The sequence below is a fragment of the Petaurus breviceps genome, unplaced genomic scaffold (assembly GCF_028583685.1).
Source record: "Petaurus breviceps papuanus isolate PSGF00001 unplaced genomic scaffold, PetGlider_PUasm1.0 90702, whole genome shotgun sequence".
NCBI lineage: Eukaryota > Metazoa > Chordata > Mammalia > Diprotodontia > Petauridae > Petaurus > Petaurus breviceps.
In genome coordinates, this window is record NW_027187317.1 from 7,854,585 (window position 1) to 7,866,770 (window position 12,186).

General features: G+C 37.1%; 1 protein-coding gene across 1 annotated transcript in view; it reads left to right on the plus strand.

Annotated features, from left to right (window-relative positions):
• The window catches only part of USH2A (usherin), a 1,033,591-nt gene that overhangs the window by 989,623 nt on the left and 31,782 nt on the right, over positions 1-12,186 (plus strand). Inside the window, exons 66-67 of the mRNA XM_069066041.1 lie at positions 1,728-1,966; positions 11,292-11,500. Coding sequence (XP_068922142.1) covers positions 1,728-1,966; positions 11,292-11,500 — 448 coding nt within the window. The remainder of the gene's footprint in view (positions 1-1,727; positions 1,967-11,291; positions 11,501-12,186) is intronic.

Sequence of the window (12,186 nt, forward strand, 5' to 3'; positions counted from 1 at the left end):
AAAATTAGAAATCCTAAAAATAAAAAGAGAGATTAATAAAATTGAAAGTAGAGAAGTAAAAATAATAAAGCTATGAGCTGATTTTATGAAAAAAAAATAGATAAACCATTAGCTAATTTGATTTTTAAAAAGAAAGAAAACCCAAAAATGAAACAGGTAAATTAATAACCAGTGAAGATGAAATTAAAGAAATTATTAGGAGCTATTTTGCTCAACTTTATTCCACAACAACATTATGCTTCAGATAGTTAAGTCTTGACTGTTCAGGATAATGATCATTCAATTTATGGTTGACCCAAGTCACTTGCTTTGCATCTACCTTAGACCAGGTGCCCAAGATTTCTTCATCTCCCTGCTCTCATTCCCCACCAGAAACAGAGAAAGGAAGAGAAACATTATCCAGTCTATTTTACCACATGGCAGAAGCTCTAATAAAAATATGAGTTTGGGTCATGAGGAGAAGAGATTTGAAACTGTTAACAAAAATATGTCTTAGTTACCCAAAAACCAACACTCAGATATAAGCCAGCTAGATTATAGGCCCAAATCATAACTACAGCACCCACAGAAAATGAGCTTCCTTATGGATACCACTGATAGATTGTAAGGCAGTAGAACTACTCAAAGAAAATATTCATTGTAACCAATATGTCCCTCACCCTCATTTCCTTGAGCCATCTTCTCAGCTACCCATTCTAGTCAATCCAAAACCAGGCCTACGGTATTGGACAACCAAAAGATATAGAGGGATGAGACAAGCTCCTCAGAAGTCTCATTGAAGCAAAACTAGATTAGCTGAAATTTAAAGTCCATTCTAGGAATTTCCACTTTTACTAAAGTCTTACTTTTATACTAAATTCATTCCTACTCATATGGATACAACTTAATCAAGACCTCTTGAGAAAGAAATGACCCAGCATCCCTTAGAAGTTCCCTTGAGTAATTAAAAATTCTTATTGTGGAAATAACAGAATGGAAGAATAGGCAGGGATCAGAGAAATCATCTAGTCTAAATTCATGTACTTTGCAGATAAAGTTGCTGATATGGGACTTGAAATCCTCAAAACCACATAGTAATAAACTCTTATATTTAGATAATACTTCACCTAAATCTTCCTCTCTTTCTCAAGACAGTAGCCTGATGCAGTGGTAAGAGTACCTGATTTAATTCAAATATCATTTCATATACCTGCTATTGGTGTGACCTTAGGCAGGTAATTTCTCTTGGCCTCAATTTTCTCTGTAAAATGAGATTAGACTAAATGATTGGTAGGAGTTCTCCCAGTTCTAAATCCTATGATTACAAGCAGAAAATAGTGGTATTTCGATCTAACATAATAACAACAATAATATTAACAATAATAATAGCTAATATTTTTTACAAATTGTTTTAAAAATATGAACACATTTTATCTTCATAACAACACTAGGGGGTTGGTGCTATCATTATCCACATATTACAGATGAGAAAACTCAGGCAGACAATAGTTGTAACTTGACCAGGGTCACACAGCTAGTAAATATCTGAGGCAGGATTTGAATACAAATCTTGATTCTGTATCCAGAGCTCTATTCACACTACACCACATGATTTTAAGGTATTTTCTCTCTAAATAGTCTTTAAGTTCCTTGAAAGCAAGGACTTTACATCTTTTGCCATTTTGTATCCATGTGTACATAATAAACATATGCTGATTTGTGGATTTTTTTCTCATGACTTCTTATAGTTGTCTGAAGGTATGGCCACCCAGCAGACAATCCATGACCTGGAACCTTTCACTACTTATTCCATTGGGGTGGAAGCCTGTACCTGCTTCAATTGTTGTAGCAAGGGACCAGTGGCTCAACTGACTACTCACCCTGCTGCACCTTCCCAGCAGCCCCCTCCCCAGATCCAGACATTGACCTCTAGGACTGCCTACTTCCAGTGGAATCCTCCATCATCTCCCAATGGCATTGTTGAAAGGTAAAGTGCAATTAATTTAGCAATTATCATTATTAAGAAAATACTATGCTCTAGGCACAAGGCTAAATTTTGGTAATACAAATACAGAAGAGAAACACTTCCTAGCCTCAAGGAGTTTACATTTTACTGAGAAAGATAACATGTACACATTAGGTATATGCAAAGCATATGCAAAATAGATATGAAATGCTTTACCTTCAGGCCAGGAGCAAAATAACAAGATAAGAGACATCTGTATAATTACATTCAAACCAGATAATCTTTATTCATAGATTGGATTGATACAAACTTAGAAAAAAAGAAATGTGGATGGGGTGGCCAGGTGGCTCAGCGAGAAAGAGCACTGGCTCCGCTGTCGGGATGACCTGGGGATCGAATCTAGGCTCTGACACTCAGCACCACACCCAGAAATAACTGGCCGTGTAACCTTGAGCAACTTACTTAACCCCAACTGCTCAAAAAAAAAAAAAAGAAATGTGGTTGGCCAAAGCCACTGATAAAGTTGAACAAATTGATTTCCTATAGAATTTTTCTTTCTTTCTTCCTTTCTTCCTTTCTTTCTTTCTTTCTTTCTTTCTTTCTTTCTTTCTTTCTTTCTTTCTTTCTTTCTTTCTTTCTCTTTCTTTCTTTCTTTCTTCCTCCCTCCCTCCCTTCCTTCCTTCCTTCCTTCCTTCCTTCCTTCCTTCCTTCCTTTCTTTCTTTCTTTATTTCTTTCTGGAATTTCTAAAATATAAATATTCTAATTGGTGGACAATCTAACAAAATCATCTGTGAATAAGATAGTAATGTTTTAATGTAACACGATAACTAGGACAACTTTAAAAGTCTTCAAAACACTTTATCTCAAATACATGAAAACAGATGTCTTGATTATATTTTGCATAACTATTGTGACATCCTGATGAAGGTAAGTAATGCAATATTGGTAACTAATGGCTATGAAAAGTTCTGATTTATGCACACAGAGAACATGTCGCTAGATGTGATATCATTTCTCCAGCCATCAAAGGTTGGAAATTACAGAACTTTTGAAAGTTAAATCAGATATATGCTGATCCAGTCCAACAAGGAGAGGAAAACTAGATCTTTGACAGAATTGCTTAGTTCTGTCAGAGCAGTCTAGAATCAACCTTTATTTTTCTTTGTATCCACCACTGGTCCATTGGCATCATATTGTCATCAACTAGATGAAAACCCTCTGGCTTTTTGTGCTTACTGAAGAGAAAAATCTGATGTCAGTCTTTGAACAGATGGGCATCAAAACTACTATAACTTCACAATATCAAAATTAGGCAGATAAGTGGCAGGAATTTTCAATCCATTTTCCACTTAGGAAAATGGTACTCCAATATTGAATTTTCTTTGATGGTGCCATATATCAGCATTGAAGGCCAAAAGTGTAACAAACATCTAAACTCACTTACCATGTACACAGTTTAAAAATGTACAAGGCAATTTCAGGAGAGAGAGAATGTTTAAAAGGGGAATCAAGACTTACTTCAGATTAAAAAGCAAGGTTTTAGATTTTTAGCCTGCAGAAAAGGAGGCTCAAGGGAGACATGATAGCTGTCTTCAAATTTTTTAAGAACTCTCATATATAAAAGGGATCAGAATATTTGTTTGGTCCTAGAGAGCAGAACTAGGAGCAAGGCGTGGAAATTTCAAAGAGGCAAATTTAACCTTGATATCATATCAATCACCTTGATATCATAAGTCCTTAAGAATTAATTAGATTTATCTAGAAAAAAGAATTGTTTACCTGTGGAGTTGGTGGGTTCCTCGCGTTGGAGACCTTTAAGCAGAGACTAGTTAACTACTCATCAAAGTCACCAGTTCATGAGTTCTTTTTTTTTTTTTTTTGGAGAGCAATTGGGGTTAAGTGACTTGCCCAAAGTCACATGGCTAGTAAGTGTGTCAAGTGTCTGAAGCTGCCTTTGAACTCAGGTCCTCCTGACTTCAGGGCTAGTGCTCTATTCACTGTGCCACCTAGCCACCCCTTCATGAGTTCTTAAGGTCATAGAATCTGAACTTAGAAACCTTAGAAATCATCAGGCCCAATTCCCTTATTTTACTATTCATTAAGCCACATTCTCTTCTATGAATAGACCACAGACTTGAACAACAAACCCTTCTGGAGGGGGAAAAAAAGGAAACAACACTCTCTTCTGCATACAAGTTGACAGGGAATCAAAGATTGTAGAGAAGTTGACTTCTTTCTTAGGTTAATTACTGCAGAAGTGGAATCTCCCCAATGGATCCATCACCAGTGATGATTTTTCTTCCTTTTATACTCAAAGTTACCATTGTCTCCCAGCATATTCAACATTAAAGAGGTTTTCACTACACAAAAGGACAAAAATATATGATGATGGTCATTATATTTTCAAATAGATCTGTGATCTTATTGATATGATAACCTCCTCCAGCAATAGATATTACAATCATATGCCTGTTCAACCTGTATAACTCTGTGCTTTTCCTCTAACAAGTTCATCCCAAGGTGTCCACTCAACATGGTAGAGGCCTCTCATACATTCTCATGACATTAAGAGGCCGTCAAGAGGCCTTCTCTTGTTTACCCATTGTTCTAGTCACATATAACCTGCTCATTATTTTCCTTGAAAATACATTTATTTGATGACATTTTAACTCCTGTCCTTCATCCTAGTGCAGAAACATGTTCACAACCACCATATATTTCTCCAATTTCCTCTGAGTGACACTCCATTTTAATTTTTCACATATTGTACTGTTCTGTGACTCTTAGTCAAACAATAACAGCAATATAATTTTGGTATTAAAAATGAATCTTTGCTTTATGGAGAAGTACAGAAGCTTTTTGATTTCCATTAGACAATCTAGTCCTCTCTTCTTCCTATTTAATTCTGGACCCAACTATATGCCCTCCATCTAATTGCATTATCATAGTCTCAACAATAGGCATCCTTCATCATCTTAGTTTTTGACTATGTTAACAAGTCAGCTAATTCTTTTTTTAAATTATGAATCAATGTTCCAAAGAAGGAAGAAAGGAAATAAGCATTTATATCATGCCTATTATGTGCCAGGCATCACATTAAATGTTTCACAAATATTATCTCATTTAATCCTCACAACAACCCTGAAAGATAGGTGCTAATTATGATCCCTATTGAACAGTTGAGGAAACTGAGGCTTTTCCAGGGTCACATATCTAGTAAGTGTCTGAGGCCCGATTTGAACTCAGGTCCAGTGTTCCATGACAGTGTAATTAACTATCATCAATAAGCACCATTTATAGGGAATACATCTTTGCTTTGGACTCTGCACTGGATCTCTTCCATCACTGTGGCAAATGCTTTTGATAATCGATTGTTCAGTTCTCTCTTGTATTCCCTGACTCCTAATAATGATCAGAGCATCTGCTAATAAGATTGTCTCTTTTATAATATCTTCCAAGAAGTATTATTTAATTGTTATGTATTCCTGGGAGACACTTTGTTGGAAAAGAGACTTTAAGGAGGTGTTCTGCTGCTTTTTTAAAGTTCGCTAACAACCAGTGTCATGGAAATGTTTTCAACTATATCTTTCAGGCAATTTTGCAATGGGGAAATGTGGTCTGTTATGAAGTATCACTTACAGAAGCCTGCCTATTCTTATTGAGTATATTTTCAGTGTTTATATGTGTAGGATCCTCATAAAAATGTCATTATATGCAGAAAACTAGGAATATAGGACAGTCACTTTTGATGTTCTCTCAGTCACCTTTTTTTTTTTTCAGTATAAGTGAGGACATTTCCCCCACAGACTGGTATCTTTTCCTTCTTCAGAGTGATAGTGATTCAATTCTTCAATGCCCTCACAATCTTGCCACCTCCAGCATGAATCTCCTCAGTGCACAATTGATTTAATTCAATTGCATTTATCATCTCTGTTCTCTTTAGTGTCATTTCTATTACCTGTCTCCAGTCACATTTGGATTTGTGATTTTAGAATTCAAATGTAGTGATTTCACTTTTTTGGTAGTAAAGATAATTTGTTACAAAAATATTTGCAGATCTTTTCCATCTTCCTTCTTTTTGTTGTTGAGGCAGGGCCTAAATATGACTAAGATTTGCACAGAATGACCACTGGTAAGAAAATAGAAATTGATTAGATCATAAATCCATTTAAGTATTGAGGGATAAATTTAGCTTACATTTTTATAGAGCCTGAAGATTTATGAAGTCCATATATTGATTATCTCATATAATTATTATAATATTTGGTGGGATTGATGTTATCAGTAATAGATATGTGGTAGAAGTATGGTGAACTGAAATATAAATTATCATAATTTCCTACTCACACTTTTTAAAAATTAAATTTTATTGGTATCTTTTGTTTTTAAATCAATCATATTTCCCATTTATACTCCCTGCTTTTTCATTCTTCCCAAAGGGTTTTTCTTTGTAATAAAGAAAAAAAAAGAGGAATAAAAACATTCTCGAAAACTAACCAACATATCAAAAAATCTGATTTATATTCAGTATTCTACTTCCATAGACCCTTCCCCTTCTACAAAGGAGCAGGCAAAGAATTCTCCTTATATTTCTTCTTTGGGTCCAAGCAAGGTTATTATAATTTCACATTTTTCAGTTTCAATTAATTTGTTGTAGTTCTTTCCCTTGACATTGTAGACATTATGTATACAATTTTACGAGTTCTATTTACTTCATTTTGTATCAGTTCATATAAATCTGATTTATAAAACATATTCTTTATTAAAATGACTGACCACGTTATCATTAAATGATGTTTTAAAATTATTCTGTACATATTCCTTTAAAGAAGATATTTAGATATATTTCTTTACCTTTCTCGCTGATTCTAAAATATTATCAATTTAATCCAATCCTTTAAATCATTCAGCAATCTCAATTAATATGTTTCTTTCTAATCCACTACACTTCTCTGAAAGTTATTTCTCAGGCCATCTCCATAGTCTCTGTTCCGCTGAGATTTAGGTCAACTTGTTATCAAACGCTGTTCAGATGATTTTTTTCTCAAAAAGAAGTACACTTAAAAGTATCCTGTATTGTCTGATGGGCATGAGCCAATTCATTTGCTTTTCTTCTTTATTCTTCTCCTGATGCCCCCTAGAAATAAAAAAACTTTAAAAAGATTTATAAATGAACACATCCATGATTCCAGGGAGTACACTGTGGTCATTCTTTTCCAATCAAAAGGGAATATTTACTATTTTGAAAATATCTTTTGAATATTTTAGATTATATTCAACCCTCTCCTAGGGAAAAAGAAAGAGGAAGGGAAAGGGGAATGAAGAGGAAGGGAAGAGGAATGGAGAAAGAAGGAAGGGGAAGGGGAAAAGAGGAGAGGAATTAACTCTATGTCCATACCACTTCAAATAAATTCAATCTCACCACATCTTAGAAACAAATCAAGGTGGATGGGGAGGCACAGAGCCAAGAAGGCAGCATAGAAGCAGGAAAACTCCATGTGCTTCCCCCATAACCATCTCAAATACCTATAAAATATGACTCTAAACAAATTATAGAGCTACATAACACACAAAGTGACAAAGAGAAACAAATCTCCCACTGAAGGCAGGCCAGCAGGAAGAGTCCATTGTAGCACACTGGGAACAGAGCCCAGCCCTGTGTGAGTCCATGATTTTAGCCTCAGGGCAGCCCTGAAAAGCCACAGCTGAAGGGACTTTGGGAGAGTGGATCACCAGCAGCTGTGGCGGTTTTCAGAATTACCAACCCATAAATGCCAAAGACAAACTGAGGGTTCAGTGTGGACTTTGGGAATAGGGGGATGGAGAGTGCAGTCTGGCCTCTGACCCTGGAGGGGGAAGCGGCTGAGGCATGGTAGCCATGCAGTCGCTGCCGTGTGGCTGCTTCAGAGCTCCTGGCCTGCAGATTGTAGAGAGACCAAGCAACCAGTCTGAGGGTTAATCACTCTTGCTTTAACCTGCTTGGATCTGGATTGCTATTTTGGGTGGAGGTCCTGAGGTATGAGACCAGGTGCCAGAGCCTGTGGAGGCTTCAGAGAGGGCAGCCAACTAATAGCTCTGGGAGCTGCAAAAACCCCAGCCATTTGGGACAAAGCTCTCCTCTCTGGAAGCAGAATTCTACTGTGGCAAAAAGCTCAAAAGTCAAGTAAACTGAGTAGCAACATGAGCATACAAAGGAAGCAAAGCAAAGACAGCAATCCAACTTTAGATTCCTTTTTTGGGGATAAAAAGGATCAAAGCATGGAATGGCAAGAAGACAGTGAAGTCAGAACTCCTGCACCAAAAGCTTCCAAGAAAAACCTGAACTGGTTACAGGCCATAGAGGAGCTTAAGAAGGATTTTGAAAACCAAATAAGAGAAGTAGAGGAAATATTGGGGAAGAGAAATGAGAATGATAAAAGAAAATCATGAAAAGTGAGTCAATAATCTGACTGAAGAAAATAATACCTTAAAAAATAGACTTGGGGGTGGCTACATGGTGCAGTGAATAGAGCACCATACCTGGAGTCAGGAGGACCTGAGTTCAAATCTGTCCTCAGACACTTAGCACAAAAACTAGCAGTGTGACCTTGGGCAAGTCACTTAACCCAATTGCCCTCCAAAAAAAAAAAAGGGTGGCTAGGTGATGCAGTGAATAGAGCACTGTCCCTGGAGTCAGGAGGACCTGAGTTCAAATCAAGCCTCAGACACTTGACACGGTTATTAGCCATGTGTCTTTGGGCAAGTCACATAAATCCAAATGCCCTCCAAAAAAAAAAAAAGTAGACTAACTCAAATGGCAAAAGAGGTCCAAAAAACTAATGAGGAGAAGAATGCCTTAAAAAGCTCAATTTGTCAGATGGAAAAAGAATTTCAAAAGCTCAATGAAAAGAACAATTCCTTCAGAATTAGATTGGAGCAAATGGAAGCTAGTGACTTTGTGAGAAATCAAGATACTATTATACAGATCCGAAAAACAAAATGAAAAAATAGAAGGCAATGTGAAATATGTCATTGGAAAATCCACTGACCTGGAAAATAGATCCACAAGAGATAATTTAAAAGTTATTGGACTACCCAAAAGCCATGATCAAAAAAAGAACCTAGAAATCATCCTTCAAGAAATTCTCAAGGAAAATTTCCTTGATGTTTTAGAACCAGAGGGCAAAATAGAGGTTGAAAGAATCCACCGATCACCTCTTGAAAAAAGATCCCAAAAAGAAAACTCCTAGGAATATTATAGCCATGTTTTGGAGTTCCCAGATCAAGGAGAAAATATTAGGAATCATCCAGGAAGAAGTAATTTGAATATTGTGGAAAAACAATCAGGATGACACAGGATCTTGCAGCTTCTACACTGAGGAAATGGAATATGGTATTCTAGAGGTCAAAGGAGCTGGGACTGAAACCAAGAATCACCTACCCAGCAAACTGATTATCATGTTTCAGGGGAAAATATGGTCATTCAATGAAATATGGGATGTTCAAGCATTCTTGATGAAAAAAACCAGAGTGGAATAGAAAATTTGACATTCAGATATAGAAGCAAGAGAAGCATGAGAAGGTAAACAGGGAAAAGGAATCATAAGGAACTTATCAAAGTTGAACAACTTACATTCCTACATGGAAAAATTATAATTGTAACTTATGAAACTTTTTTCAATATGAGAATAGTTGAAGGGAATATAAATGTTTATATATATATATATATATATATGTATGTATGTATGTATGTATATATATATATATATGTCTATATAGGAGGGTATATGAATACATATGTGAGTGTATATATGGGTACAGGTATACATAGACAGAGGGCACAGGACCAATTGAATAGGAAGGGATGATACTTAAAAGGTGAAATTGAGAGGTGAGAGAGGAATATAATGAGAGGAGATGGGGAGAGACAGAATAGGGTAAATTATTTCATATAGAAAAGGCAAGAGAAAACTGTTGCAATGGAGGGGAAGAACAGGAAGGCAAAAGGGAATGGGTCAACCTTACTCATTGAATTTGGCTTAGGGAGGGAATGACATACACACTAAGTAGGGTATCTCACCCTACAGGAGAGTAGGGTAGAAGGGGATGAGAGGGGGGATGATGGAAAGGAGGGCAGGTTGGGGGAGAAGGTAGTTAGAGGCACACACTTTTGAAAAGGGACAGGGTCAAAGTAGAGAATAGAACAAGTGGGGGCCAGGATAGGATGGAGGGAAATACTGTCAGTCTTTCACAAGATATCCACTATGGAAATGTTTTGTGTAACTACACATGCACAACCTATATTGAATTGCTTATCTTCCCAGTAACGGTGGGTGACAAGGGAGGAAGGGGAAGAATCTGGAATTCAAAGTTTTAAAATCAAATGTTCAAAAAAATATATATTATTATTATTTTCTTACATGCAACTGGGAAATAAGATATACAGGCACTGGGGTATGGAGATCCATCTTGCCTTACCAGAAAATCAGAGGGGAAATGGGGGAGGATATAGGAGAGAGCAGACTGGGGGAGGGGGTATACAGTGGGATCGCTGTTTTGGGGTGATGGGTAGGGGAAAGACGGAGAAAATTTGTTACTCAAAATCTTGTGGAAATGAATGGTGTAAACTAAAAATAAACATAAAATTTAATTAAAAAAAATAAAGTGGGGCAGCCAGGTAGCACAGCAAGTAAGAGCACTGGCTCCAGTGTTGGGATGACCTGGAGATCGAATCCCGGGCTCAGACACTTAGCACTCACCCAGAAACACCTGGCCATGTAACCTTGAGCAAGTTACTTAATCCCAATTGCTTAGGGGTGGCCAGGTGGCTCAGCAAGTGAGAGCACTGGCTGCAGTGTTGGGATGACCTGGATCAAATCTGGGCTCAGATACTCAGCACCACACCCAGAAATAACTGGCTGTGTAACCTTGAGCAAGTTACTTAACCCTGATTGCTTAAAAAAAAAAAACAAAGCAAAGTCATTCCTGGTTCATATTTGAATGGAATTCTGCTTGGGAATTCCAAGAACTGTGGTCTTTTCTTTGAAGCATCATGGCAAGGTGGATGGGATACTGAATTTGGAGAAGGAAAACCTGTATTCCAATCCCAAATTGATGTTTCCCTCTATTGGAGGTTTTTGAAAGACAATGTTTTCTGCTATCACCTTGACAACTATTGAAGTTTACCTCCAGCTTTCATTGCTTAGGATAAAGAGGTTTTGTAAGCAAGTTCCTCAGAAATGACTTCTCAAAAAACTTGTGCTTTAATCAGAATGAAATATTTTTAAAAAATTTTATGTTTTAAGGAATTTAAAGTTAGATTAATCACAAGAGATGTCTCAATGTCATCTTCATTCTTCATTCTAGTTATGAGTTGGAACTCTATATTCCATGCCCTCTGCCTACAGAAATGCCCTGTGCTCCTGGGCCAACAGAAGTCAGGTACACTGGACAAAGTCAGAGTGCCAGCATTGGGGATCTACAGCCCTATACCAGCTATAAGCTGAGGGTGGTGGCATACAACTTAGTGGGTAGCACTGCTTCAGAATGGATCAGCTTCACCACTGAAAAAGAAGGTGAGTAGGAAGTGAATGAATGAATGAATAACATTTATTAAGCACTTGTTAAAAAAGACTAGATAGATTCTACTCCCCAAAAGTGGAATTGGGGAATAACAACTCATAAAAGAAGGTTTAGCTGCAGAGAGGATGGGAAAGTCCTGAGGGTTGAAGGAGGGATCCAGAGGGTCTTAGGTTATATAAGTAGGTCAAATGGCAGTGCCAGGAATCTTTGAGTCTTAGAGGCAAAGAAGATGGGAGGACCTGTAATGGACACTGAGATATAACAGGACAGCTAGGCCAATTATGATTTGATAGGACTGTTTATTAACCGGCCGGGGCTGCCTCTCAGACCAAAAGACAGCCCCGGCTTTCTGTTAGACATAATTTTATAGACAATGTGATTGCTAGCAACAGAATATGTTTCTAAAAGGTTAGCATTGGTTCCATTGAATCAAAGCTTTCTCAGTATTATTCTTGTTGAAGCAAAACATTCTCAGTATTATTCCTATTGAAACAAAGCCTTAGTATTATTTCTACTGAACTGAAACAGACCTGAATCCGTGGGAATCTGTGGCATGTTTCTAGCAACACAGGTGAAACATTTCTTTACTATTGCAGCCTATTAGATGGTTTCCAAGGAACCCAGTAGGGGTCCCCTCTAGCAGGTTTAAGGGGGCTCTAGTATATAATTTCTGGTGGGC